Source organism: Peromyscus leucopus, chromosome X (assembly GCF_004664715.2).
Source record: "Peromyscus leucopus breed LL Stock chromosome X, UCI_PerLeu_2.1, whole genome shotgun sequence".
NCBI lineage: Eukaryota > Metazoa > Chordata > Mammalia > Rodentia > Cricetidae > Peromyscus > Peromyscus leucopus.
The window spans coordinates 104145258-104158942 of record NC_051083.1 but is presented as its reverse complement, the minus strand read 5'-3'; the positions used below and the strand labels follow the sequence as shown (position 1 = coordinate 104158942).

The following is a 13685-nucleotide window of genomic DNA, read 5'->3' as shown; positions in this document are numbered from 1 at the left end:
GACTGCTCTTCCAGAGGTCCTGAGTTCAATTCCCAGCACCCACATGGTGGCTCACAACCATCTGTAATGAGATCTGGCTCCCTCTTCTGGCCTGCAGTCACATATGCTGTATACATAATAAATAAATAAATCTTAAAAAAAAAGAAAGAAAGAAAAACAAAATGAGCTGGGCGGTGGTGGTGCACACCTTTAATCCCAGCACTCGGGAGGCAGAGGCAGGCAGATCTCTGTGAGTTTGAGGCCAGCCTGGTCCACAGAGGGAGATCCAGGACAGCCAGGACTATTTCACCGAGAAACCCGGTCTTAAAAAACCAAAAAAAAAAAAGAAAAGAAAAAAAGAAAAAGAAAGAAAGAAAGAAAAAGAAAAGAAACAACAACCAAAAAAGAAACAAAATGAAGGTAGACACAGTGTTTCACACCTGCAATCCTAGCACTCAGAAGGTCAAGGCACAAGGGTTGACATAAGTTTGAGGTCATCCTAGGCTACATAGTAGGGTCTAGGCTAGCCTGAGCTATAAAGTGAGAGTGTCTCAAACAACAAATGAATCGTGTATTTTGATCCCATTCATTCCCTGTCCCTTTGCATCCACCGTCAACCTCTGCAACACCCCCCCCCAATAAAACAAAAAAAGGAAAAAAAAAGGGAAAAAATTAAAAATCTCATCATGGAAGCTGCAGTGTGGTGTATCCCTTTGTCCATATGTCTTTTTTTTTTTTTTTTTTTTTTTTTTTTTTTTTTTTTTTGGTTTTTCGAGACAGGGTTTCTCTGTGTAGCTTTGCGCCTTTCCTGGAGCTCACTTGGTAGCCCAAGCTGGCCTCGAACTCACAGAGATCCGCCTGGCTCTGCCTCCCGAGTGCTGGGATTAAAGGCGTGCGCCACCACTGCCCGGCTCGTCCATATGTCTTTATGTGCAGGTGTTCATTGCAAAGAGTCAGTGGTTCGATTCAAGGCCTCTGGTTTCTGCTGCACTATCCATGCTGGGCCTCACTGGGACGCTACTGGGATATTCTGTTGTTGCCCTGTGCTGTGGAGATCCTGCAACTTTGGGTCTGCGGGTCAGGTTTCTTCACGTGCTCCAGCATGTAGACTAAAGTTTCTGCCTCCCGCCCAGTCCCGCCCGGACAGCAGCTGTTTTTATAAAATCATCTTTCAGAGGCTTGATACTAATTACAAACTGTTTGGCCTATGGCTCAGGTTTATGGCTAGCTAACTATAACATCTTAAATTAACCCATTTCTATTAATCTATGTATTGCCATGTGTCTCATGGCTTTACCTGTGTTCTATTACATCTTGCTCCCCTGGCAGCTCACAGCATCTCTCCGAGTCTGTCTTTTTTCTCCCTGTATCTCTCTTGGATTTCCTGCCTGGCTATATCCTGTGTTGCCTTAAGCCAAAACAGCTTCTTTATTTACCAGTAGTAGCAACACATACACACAGCATACAGAAAGACCATCCCACATCACCAGGGGATTGTAGATGGGGTGGATGTTGGGGCCGGTCAAGTCATAAACCTGATTCTGGGCCTGGGCTGCTGTAGGGTTGGTCAGCCCGCCAGTTCTCCTGTCTTCATTACCAGGATGAGCTCTAGCATTGCCCCGGCTAATTCACCTCTTGCAGCAATGAGTGAGAGGTGGGGCCACTTCTGCTTTCCCACTGTCAGGGTCTGCTCTTCTACACCTACACCATCAGGGCCAGTTCTATTGTGTTACCCCTGTGAGGTACAGCGGCCACTCTTCCCAGGGCTGCAGCTGGTGAGGGGCAGGGACAGCTGTCCTGCTCTTATGACCTCATGACCAGCTCCTCCACCTGTCTCAGGCGTTGATGGGAGGGGGTGGGGGGCATCTCTCCTCCACCCACGCTGCCACATGTCAGATGAGTAATAGAGACAAGCGCTCCTTTGCTCACAACCTCGGGGCTGGGTCACCCAAACCTCCAAATACTCGGCTAGCTCTGCTGGTGCTGTCTAGGCGAGAAGCAGGGCCCGCTTTCCTGAGTGCTGCAGCTGGTGAGGGGGAAGGTCAGTCCTCTCTTCTGTTGCAGGCTGTAAGGCTCAGGGGTAAGGGGGGCATCGCTCCCCCTCCCACATCGCCGCAAGACAGATGAGTAGTGGGGCACAACATTCTTGAGCTTCTGCTTGATTTCCTTCCTGCCAGCTCCACCTAATGTGGCTGGTTTATGGCTTTGTATTTCTTCACATTTATTACAACTATTTTTATTCTTTGACAATTTTATACATGTATGCAATGTACCTTTTGAAAAACCCATTTTTATTTATTTTATGTGTCTGTTTGCATATATTTATGTGCACCACATGAGTGTCTGGTACCAGCAGAAGACTAACTCTCCTGAAACTGGAATTACATGTAGGTGCTGGGAACTGAACCAGGTTCTCTGCAGGAGCAGCAAGTACTCTTAACCACTAAACCATCTCTCCAGCCCCTAGGCAATGTCAGTGTATCTTGATCATATCTACCTTTCTCAGCTGGTGGGAGCCAGTTCCAAGAAGCAGGTAGAAGAGCCCCTAAAAATGATTGAAAGAATCATCCAACATTGAGAAAGTACTTGCAAATAAGGAGAAATTTCAGGAGAGTGGCTCAGTGTGTCCCATGCCTCAGAGAGTTAAGGAACATAAGTATGAAGTTGTCATTGGATTTGGCAATGCTTGGTATTAGGGAACTGGGCAGAGGGAAACCATGCCATAGTGCAGAGTGAATGGCAAGGGGGAAGTGGAGATGGGGACAAATAGGTCAGAAGAGATTAGACCTTGCCAAAGTCCTTGGAACTCATCTAATTTCAGATGGTCATTGAAGCCATAGGCATGGATTCTGTCACTTAGCCAAAGAGAATACAGTAGGCACAAAAATAGAGCTAGATTTCATTCCAGCCCAAAAGAATTCTAACATCCCTATACCAATAAAAAATATATCTACAAAGATAGACAAGAAGTAGCCATAGAGTAGGAGAAAAACCAAATATTCTGGTGCTACTTAATCCAAAAGAATGTTTCAAGAAGTAATTAATGGCCCTGGGTAGAGTGCCACAGACCTATAATCACAGCACTTGGAAGAAAGAGACAGGGGGGTCAGAGTTCAACGCTATTCTTGGCTACATAGTAAGTTTTTGGCTAGCCTGGGCTATATGAGACCTTATCTCAAAACACACACACACACACACACACACACACACACACACACCAGTAGTGTGGACAGGGCTGTGGATAAAGCTTGGTGGTAGAGTAAGCAAGGCCTCAGGTTCACACACGTCAGCACTGGAAAGGGGGTGTGGCCAGCAGAGTTGTGCAAGAGAAACTCAGTTGTGATACTTGAAGAGAGCCACCACAGGATGTGGTGACTTCTAGATCATTAGTGGCCTGGCATTATGGAAGTCACTGGGTTGAGAATAGATTCAGTTAGCATTTATAACTCTTTATAGAAGTCAGGCCAGGAAATAAATAAGTAAAACAGATAGGCAAATGGTGTGGATAAACAATCATTTCAAATATAAGAAACAGTAAAGTATTTTTAGTATTTAGACATCTAAGAGAAGGAATACCCGGGAGAATAAGCAATAGTGTAGGTTTCTTGCAAAGGCAGCCAAAATAGAAGCAAAGGTAGAGGTCAAAGGAGCTGGCTTTAGGGAACAAAGGCTCCTCCTCAGCCTTCAGTAATGAGTTGGCACTGCCTGCCTCCTCTCCGGCCTGTGAGCAGCTGAGTAAACTCAGGGCAGCTTTCCCATCAGCGCCTCTCTGGTTCTGAGTCAAGCCGACTTCCCTGACCCTTCAAATTTCTTCCACTCCTTTATTCATTTAGCAAGCATTTACTATTCACTGTGTGCCAGTCACTAGGGACGAGGATGTGAAAAACCCAAGTCCTCAGCCATGAGTAACTCGTGATACATTAGTGACTAGAGACAAGTGGAATTCAACAGAACTGGGAGTCCAGTGTAGCAGGGCAGGGCGGTGAGAGGCTGAGATGATTAGGGAGTCTCCGGCCTGGAAGCTGCCAAGTGTAGCTGAGGAGAGTCCCTAACTGGATCTACTGGTTGAAACCACAGGCGGGCCCTTCCTCCTGCCAAGCAATTGTTAGCATTAGCTTTCACAAAAGCTTCTTTTGTTAAGCTTCCTTTTAACTTTCTTAAGATTTAGCCTGGTGATGGTGCCCCACATCCAGTGTCCTAGCCTTCAGGACATAGAGGCAGGCAGATCTCTGTGAGTTCAAGACCACCCTCATCTACAGAGCTATTTCCAAGACAGCCAAGGCTACACAGAAAAACCCCTGTCTCGGGGTGGGGGGTGGGGAGCAGAAGAGAAAGAAAACTTTGTTGAGACTTGTTTTGTTTTTATAAGTTTTTATTTTGTATCTGTGTGTGGCTACGGAGGTCAGAGAGAGGTGTTCCGTTCCCTGGAGCGGGAATTACAGGTGACAATGAGCCACTCACTGTGGGCGTTGAGAATGGAACTTGGCTTTAAACCAGGCGTAGCACACACCTTTAACCCCAGCCCTCGGGAGGCAGAAGCAAGTGGATCTCTGCGAGTTCGAGGCCAGCCTGGGCTACAGAGTGAGTTCCAGGACAGCCAGGGCTTTGTAGAGAGGCCCTGTCTCAACCCCTGCCCCCTCCCAAATAATAGTACCAAGTCTTAGCCACAGAGCTATTTCTCCACTCCAAATTTGAATTTTTATTATATTTCCCTTGTGGAGCTGTGTGCACTTGACAGAGCGTGTATGGAGGTCAGAGGACAACTTTTGGGGATTGCTTCTCAGTTGTCAGGTTTAGCAGCCACTGAGCCATTTTACTGCCCCCTCCAAACCTCACAGTCTGTTCCCTTGCTGTCCCTCTCTACCACTTTTTGTTTGTTTGTTGAGACAAGGTCTCTCAGTAACATCCTTTGCTGTCCTGGAACTCACTCTGTAGACCAGGCTGGCCTTGAACTCACAGAGATCCACCCGCCTCTGCCTCCAAGTGCTGGGATTAAAGGCGTGTGCTGCCATGTCCCACCTTTGCTGCCATAAATCATAATTTCATATTATTTATAATAATAAACTTATAGGAGCCAGGCATGGTGGCTCATTGTCTATAACGCTGGTACTCAGGAAGCTGAGGCAGGAGAATTGCTATAAGTATAAGGCCAACCTGGGCTATATAGTGAGTTTTAAGCCAGCCTAAACTACATTGTAAGACCTAGTCTCAAAAAAATCAACAACAAAGAATAAATTCATAGGAGCTAGGCATGTCTCAATGGTAGAGTGCTTTTCCTAGCATGTATAAGACCCTGGGTTTCAGCCCTAGCAACATACACACACACACACACACACACACACACACACACACACACACACACACACAAGTAAGCTAGTAAGCTTATAAATAACTGTGTGTGTGTGTGTGTGTGTGTGTGTGTGTGTGTGTGTATTATTCCAGCTGGGCAGTGGTGGCACACACCTTTAATCTCACTCAGCACTTGGGAAGCAGAGGCAGATGGGTCTCTGTGAGTTCAAGGCCAGCCTGGTCTACAGAGTGAGATCTAGGACAGCCAGGGCTACACAGAGAAACCCTGTCTCAAAAAACCAACCCCCCCCAAAAAAAAAGTCAGTTCATTCCATTTTGGTCTACATTTTTCTTCAGGCACAGATTGAATTTTTTTAGGGTTATTTGTTTTTCATTTGTATGGTGCCGTGATTAAACCCAAACCCTCATTGGTGCTAAGCAAGTACTCTACTATTGGGCTACGCTCTCAGCTCCTGATTTCTCTGGAATTAAAGACAGAATGGCGAAGATTCCGACAGTGGGCAAGTGGGCATCTGAGCCTTGTCTGTTTGGATGGTTGGTTTGGATTTTCAAGACTGGGTTTTTCTCTACAGCCCTGGCTGTTCTGGGACTCAATTTGTAGATGAGGCTGGCCTCAAACTGAGAGATCCAGCTGCCTCTGCTTCCCAAGTGCTGGGATTAAAGTTGTGGGTAACTACACAGTTTGTTTCTGAAGCCCAAGAACCATTTAATTAGAATTTGAGAAGAAACACACACATCCTTAGAGCAGGCAAGCTGTAAATTTTGACAGCTGCTAAGAAAAGATAGAGATTTGTCTGTCTGTCTGTCTGTCTGTCTGTCTGTCTGTCTGTCTATCTATCTAGACAGGGTCTCACTCTTTTGCCCTGGCTGGCCTCGAACTTGCTATGTATCCCAGGCTGGCTTTGAATCATAGGACTCTTCCTGCTTCAGCCTCCTTATTGCTGTGACTATGGCCCTACACCAGCATTCCCAACTTAGTATCTGAGCCTTTCATTTTTAAAAACTGTTCTTCTATTTTTCTTATATTGTTCTTTTGCAGATGGGAAAAGAATAGCAGGAATCTCTTTCCTAAGCCTTCCTCTGGCATTGCTTAAAAAGTTAGAGATTGGATTTGCCTATTACATCCGAGCAACAGAGTCGATCTCTATGATCACACTTTGCACTTTAAAGACATCTGATAGTGACTTCTGTGCCTCACTTGTGTGTAGACTTCTTTATCTGCAGAAAATATTACCTCTGTGGGTCTAAGCCTTGACCGAGCACCTCTTTCTCTGGTGGCACTGATAATACCCAGGGCACTGAACACCATATGCACTGTCTTACATTGCTTATGGCCATGGCCAGCTAGCTGCTCTGCGGAGAGAAGATGTGAAGCTGAAGGAAATAGGAGAAATTCCAGAGCTGAAGGCAGTCTGTTGGGTATTTGTGAGGTGGTGAAGAAGGGATAGCTTAGATATTCATGAAGTTCTCAGGCCTTCCACATCAAGAACTGATCCCCTTCCCCAGCAGGCATATACAGGGTAGTTCTGAGAGTAATTTAGCACCGATAAAAGGAATCTTTAACTTTCTATCATATTCACAGATATTATCTTTAGTTTTCTGTTTTGTTATATAATGCTCTCTATATAATTTTTTTTTTAAGATTTACTTATCATGTATACAGTGTTCTGCCTGCATGTTTACCTGCAGGCCAGAAGAGGCGCCAGATCTCATTACAAGTGGTTGTGAGCCACCATGTGGTTGCTGGGAATTGAACTCAGGACCTCTAGAAGAGCAGCCAGTGCTCTTAACCACTGAGCCATCTCTCCAGCCCTCTATATAATATTTTTTGAGATAAGGTTTCAATATATAACCTAGACTGTCCCACAACTCACCATTCTCCTGCCTCTGCCTCCTGAGCATTATAAGTGTATACAACTATACCCAACTTTGTTTTATTTACATGGCACATGTGTGGAGGTTTTTGCCTTCCACCTTTTTGAGGCAGGGTTTCTCTTGTTTCTGTTGCTGTGCTGAGTACTCTAGGTTCGCTGGCCCTCAATCTTCCAGGTGTTTCTCATGTCTCCACCTCCTATTGTGCTGTAGGAATGAATGTTCGGGGTTTCACAAACTCATCATTACATTCAACTTTATTTTCTTTTTTGAGACAGATCTCTCTATGTGGTAGTCTTGGCTGTCCTGGAGTTCGCTATGTAGATCAGGCTGGCCATGAACTCACAGAGATACCACTGCTTTTTGCCTCCCTGGAAGCTAGTTTTAAAGGTGCAGGCCACCATGCCCAGTGCATTCTCATTTCGGGACTTGAACCTGAGTTGCCAGGATTGCATGGCTAGTGCTTTTATCCACTAACCATTCCCCTAGCCCCGGTATGTTTTTTTTTTGTTTTTTTTTTTTTTTTTTGTTTTTTTTTGTTGTTGTTGTTGTTGTTGTTTGCTTTTGCTTTTTCGAGACAGGTTTCTCTGTGTAGCTTTGGAGCCTGTCCTGGAACTTGGCCTTGAACTCACAGAGATCCGCCTGCCTCTACCTCCAGAGTGCTGGGATTAAAGGTGTGTGCCACCATCGCCCGGCGTGTGCGCCCCCCGCCCCCCTCTCTCTGTCTCTTGTTCTTTTGATTGTGTCAATGTGTGTCTACATAGGGGATATGTACATGTAAATTGTGACTGCAGGTGCCTGTGAAAGCCAGAGGCATGTTATTCCCTGGAGCTGGAGTTACAGATGGTTGGGAGCCGCACACTATGGGTGCTGGGAACCGAACTGCCGGCGTTCTCCATAACCACTGAACAATGCCTTCAGCTCGCTCGTTCGTGCTTTGCGCCCGCCCGCACACCATGAAGGTGCAGTTCCCAACCCTAAGCCCCGCCCCTTGTGTTAAGCTTCCTCCCAAAGAAGGGCGGAAGTCGCGGCGCTCGAAAGTGACGTTAGCCATTTCTCCGCCCTCCGCAGAGTTGGTTCCGCCTATTCCGATTCTCCGGCTTTGCTAAGGGCTTTTTACGTTGGCACTTCTAAAAGGCCACCTACCACAGCCACGAAGAGCGTGCCCCAGGACGCTAACGATCACCTAAAGGAAGACATCCACGGAAGCGGAGGCCTGAGAATTAAGTTTCGTATAAACCCCGCGCGGGTTCCCACGGCCCCATGGGAGTGCAGGGGCGGGGCTAGGAAAGGCGCGACTGGTCACCTCCCAAGCTCCACCTCTGGCTGCGTCTTCTAATCGTGTTCTTCCGGCTGGAACCTCCTCTTCTCCTTTCCTCCTCCGTCGTGCGGTGTGCTCCTGCCTTGGCTCTCACCATGGTAAGACTTTATCGGTCGCCATCCGCTCCTAGGCAGCTTTCTTGAATCCGGAGGCCGCCGTGGCTTTACGATCGTCTTACTCCCCATCGAGGGGCGGGTACATTTTCAGGTTTTGAACGGTTTTCTTTTTGTGGGAGTTAGGCCACCGCTCAGATCGCGGGCGCGGCATGAAATTAGTAAGCCCGTTTACCCCCACAGGGTCGGGCTGTTCATCGTGCAGTCTGGCGAGGGGTGCAAAGTATTCTTGCCTCGCTTAGCCTTTAGCCGACGGTAATCTGCATGATTCTGGTAAAAAAGAGTCTTGAGGCCGCTCGTAGATCGCTCCACTCGTAGATCGCGACTGATTGAACCCTAGCCTTCCCCTGGCATGCACAAGAGTCAGAAGGGGAGCTTGCACAGTAATAGGTAACAGGATCTTTCTTGAGAGGCATCTGCCAACAGCACATCAATGATTGCCAAGTGATATATTGTTTTTTCGCTTCTAGGTACAAAGTATCTGAGTTTGTTAAGGGAAATCTCCACCTCCTACAGAGGTTTAGGGGGAGGAGTGCACATTGCCTTTTGTATGCAATGGTGTATGCCTACTGAGTGTCAAGGGCTGCATAAATCTAAATTACCCGGACAACGTCCCTTGAAAATGGATATTATTATTTCGAAAAGTACAGTACCTAGGGTCATTGGCTTAGGTGGCCGGGATTGACCCAAAACTATCCTCGTTCCAGTAAGTCAGTGGCCCCTACCATAGCTAATCCGTGTTTGTCATGTGGAGTACAGCAGGATAGACAGTAAATTAGCCCGTTTTTAGAGCATACAAGACAGGCTTAAACCCTGACACTAATCACTCTTGACCTGAGGTAAGTTGACTTGAAGCCATGAACTCTGACTCCAGAGGACTCCATGGTTCGGTGTTGGGGAAATTTTTCTGCGTGTATAGTTCGCAGACAAGATGTTAGAATGAGGGGATTTGTGATGGAATCAGATGAATAGGCTCTTTACTAAACTGGTTGCATCTCCTCGTAGTCTTCTCACAAGACTTTCAGAATCAAGCGATTCCTGGCCAAGAAACAAAAGCAAAATCGTCCTATTCCTCAGTGGATTCGGATGAAAACTGGTAACAAAATAAGGTAAGAGCCCCATTGTTCTGCTTCCATTTTACTTGCTTTTACCTACTTTGGGGCATGTAGATACACAGCTTGAAGAAAAGCACGTGCAGGCCAGCCTCTGCTTCCCGTGCTGCAACTCCTTTTTTTGCCTTCTGTGTGCATGGGTGCACTTTGCAGAGGGCAGTTGCAGGAATCGCTTCTCTTCATTTACCAAGTGGGTCCTTGGAATCCAGCTCAGGTCATCAGGCTCCGTGGAAGTGCCTTTACCCACTTGACCTGTCGAGAGCTCCTGAAATCCCCTGCTCACAAACCTTTTATAAATGTTGTGTTAGTTTCTACAGTCAGGCTAGGTTTTAGGGACAGATGTTTCTCAGTTCCTTACTAATTCCCCTGTGAAAGCTTAAGGAGATTGACTATTCTGGCTGGAAATGGCTCTTTCCCACAGCCAGAGTTGAATTGACAGCTTCAGAAAAGCTGGGCCTTTGAGAAGACTGTCCTTTTTCCTGCTAGGGATCAAACTGGGCCTCCCACAGGCAAGGGAAGTGCCTTGCTGAGTTCTATTTGAAGCCTTAGAGTCAGGAGAAATGGGCATAAGAAGTCTTGACAGTTTGCCTGGCAGCCTGTGGCAGTTCTGGTATGTTAATGTTTGTATTGCTTTAATTCATTTGTGTGTAGTCGGAGGATGGTTTGTGGGAGTTGGTTCCTTGACCACGTGGGTTCTAGCGACTAAACTCAATTCCTCCAGCTTGATAGCACTTTTACCTGAGCTATCTTGCCTGCCTATTGGTTTGGTGGGTTTTGTTTGTTTGCTCAGACAGGGTCTCTGAGTCCAGACTGCCTGGGAGCAAATTTGGGAGTGCTTGTTTGGTTTTGTGGGGGGGGGGTTGTTTGTTTTGTTTTTTGTTCTTGAGACAGCATCTCACTATATGGACCAGGCTGGCTTTGAACTTAGATCCATCTGCCTCCCAAGTGCTGGGGTGTGGGTCTGCTAGGGCTAAAATTGAGGGTTTATGTTCTTAATTTAGCCACTTAAGATTGGAAATCAGCTATGCATTCTGGCCTTACACTGTAGTTAATTGTTGTCTTCTATTTGCTGGTATGGTAGGTGCTGCCCTTTTTTAATATGTGTTCATGTATTTTGGGTTTTAATTGCAAATACATGAACCTCAGTTTCTTGGAGCTCTAGCTGATGAGAATAGAGACTGCTAGTTGATACTTGGATTAGCTAGCTATATATATATATGTCTATAGCCTAGAGCTGGGGGTGGTATTTTGTTTGGGGGACTATATACCCTAACGCACAGAGCTACCTATTTTATGGGTGCTAGGGTTTGAGTGAGGGCCTGCTGCATATCTGTTTAGCAAGTTCCTCTGCACTGAACTGTAACCCCCAGCCCCTCTTCGAACTTTGAAAGCTGAAATAAAGCAGGTCGCAATTACAGTGCTTCATTTTGTGGGAGTACTGCCATTATCCTGCTGAAAGAAAAGCCATGTTGATCGTTTCCGATTTTGCCTTCCTGGGGGTAAAATCATGACACTTTGACATGGACAGCAAATTATTATGTACAACTCGAGCTGCTTTCTCCTACCTGAATATGAGTTCTAGAGGTGAATTCTGGTTACCAGGTTTGCACGGTACACGCCATCTTGTTAGCCTTTGCAGGAGCGTTTGTGTGATCCGTGGTGGTTCAGACTGCATCTATCCCATCCAGGCCTGTGCATCAGAAGGGATCGGATTGCACTTATCTCCGATGCCACTTAACTTAGAGTTAAATTATCTGAACCCGCGCCCCAGTGCTGGGGATTGGACCTGGAGTTCCCCCAAATGCTTGGCAGGGTCTCAGGTAGCCTGCCCTGCACTCAGCTGTCTAAGCCACACAGGCCTTGAATTTTCAACCCTCCTACTCAGCCTCCAGATAGTAGCTAGGGTTGCTTTGAATCCCCTTGGTTTGACTTTACAGTTTTTTTGTTTCGCTCCTTTGAGACTGGTCTTTTCTATGTAGTCCGGCTGGAATTAAAGGGGCACCACCACCATGCCCTGCCTTTTTTTTTTTAAGCGGGTTGCCCCAGCCCATACATCCTGACATGGGTGACTAAACTCAGGGCCCTGCACATGTCTAACATGTATTTTGGAGATGGTCTTGCTATGTAGGCCTGGAACTTTGTCTAGTAAGTTCCTCTTTTATTCTGTTCCCTGAAAGGCCGAATATGGTTAAGTATGAGCAGCTACATTGTAGCCATACCACCTTGTGACCTGTGGCTTCATTCTATGCAGGTACAACTCCAAGAGAAGACACTGGAGGAGAACAAAGCTGGGTCTGTAAGGATTCACGAAATGGCAAGACAGTTTATACTGATGTGGATCATCAAGCAATCCTACCACGTGGATGGAGTTCAACATTTTAACCTGAAGACTGGGTCGTGTTTTAAGTTGGGGGAGTAGTTTGTCCAGTAATAAAATGTAGAACCTTCCAAACTGCTGTTCCGGTTTATAACATACTGAATTTCCCTTTCCTCTACCAGACCTAATAAGCTTATGCTTCTGTGGTGTATGTGAAGAATTGTTCTCCAGGAACCGGTTAGAGTGAGTGCTTGGTGTTCTTGCAGAAGTCCTGGATTTGAGGACTTCTGCGGGTGCTGCACATATATATAATACAGCCATACATGGAGGCATTCAACCATGCGCACAGATCTTTTTTAACCTTGATTAAGATTGTGTATGTGTCCACAGTACAAGCCATAGTCTTGTGTGGCGGTCAGAGGACCACCCATCTCAATACTCCCCCCCCCCATAGTATGATTTGACTCCTTGTGCTGGTGATGGAGCTCAGGGTCTCAGGTAGGCAAGCACTCTTCACAACTGAACTTCATCCCCAGCCTCTAGCAGAGGCTCCTAACCTGGGGTCAAGCCACCCCTCCCAGGGGGCGCATACCCACATACTTAAATTCTGATTCATAACAGCAAAATTCGGAAGTAGCAGCAAGAGTAATTTTATGGTTGGGGATCACATGAACTGTTTGAGAGTCACAGCATTAGGGAGGTGGAGGGCCTCTGTTCTGTAGGCAATTTTTTAAAACAATTAGATTTGTCTGTGTGAATTTACTATAGGCAGATGACACTAAAGTCTATCTTTAGCTTTCTCTTGGGACCTTAAATAGGTAGGGTTATAGTTAGGAGAAATGGAAGATGATATGGTGGGATGATACCGCCAATGCTTTGACCTTCTGGGAAGGGCAGCATCAGAGTGGTTGAGAGTTAATGGGGTTCAGCTGTAAGCTTCTGGGACAGCCTGCAAACTGGAGCCCCCCTGGGTGGGGAAAGCTGAAAAGTGCTAGGTTTACTGTAGGGTTTTTGCTTTTTTCAAAACAAGGTTTCTCTGTAGCCTTGAACTGTGTAGTCCTGGAACTCCTCTGTAGACCAGGCTGGACTCAAATTTACAGAGATGCACCTGCCTCTGCCTCCCGAGTGCTGGGATTAAAGGTGTGTGCTACCACCTCCCAGCAGGAAATTTTATTTTTTTTTAAAGATTTATCATGTATACACTGTTCTACCTGCTTGTATGCCTGTAGGCCAGAAGAGGGCACCAGATCTTATTACAGATGGTGTGAGCCACCACATGGTTTCGAACTCAGGACCTCTGGAAGAGTGGTCAGTGCTTTTAACCTCTGAGCCATCTCTCCAGACCCCCCGCTTTTTTTTTTTTTTAAAGATTTACTTATTTAGGAATTTTTTTTAGATGGTCTCACTATGTAGCACTGGCTGGTCTCTAACTCCTATTTCCCTGCCTCTGCCATCTGAGTGCTGGAAGTGTGTGTCACCACACTCAGCCTGCTGTAGAATGTTTAGGGAATGAGCAGGGTGAAAGCTTGGGGTTTTAATTCCCTCCCCCAGCAGCATGTGCTACATGCTGGATAAGGTATAGCAAACTGAGATAGTGGAAAGAGGGATCTTATGATGGGGGGGATAGGGAATACATTTTGTAAACTCTTGGAGATAATTGG

The 13685-nt window shown here is 46.3% G+C and overlaps 1 protein-coding gene and 1 non-coding gene across 2 annotated transcripts; both read left to right on the top strand.

Annotated features, from left to right (window-relative positions):
• The first annotated feature begins 8472 nt into the window (after window positions 1–8472).
• Window positions 8473–12159, top strand: Rpl39 (ribosomal protein L39). The gene is made up of 3 exons (XM_028887334.2): window positions 8473–8580; window positions 9601–9704; window positions 11959–12159. Exons 1-3 carry the CDS (start codon window positions 8578–8580, stop codon window positions 12005–12007), a joined length of 156 nt encoding a protein of 51 aa, XP_028743167.1. The 5' UTR covers window positions 8473–8577; the 3' UTR covers window positions 12008–12159.
• Window positions 11106–11237, top strand: LOC114705451. Its single transcript, XR_003736394.1, has one exon. It is a non-coding gene; the product is annotated as a small nucleolar RNA SNORA69 (small nucleolar RNA).
• Window positions 12160–13685: the final 1526 nt, after the last annotated feature.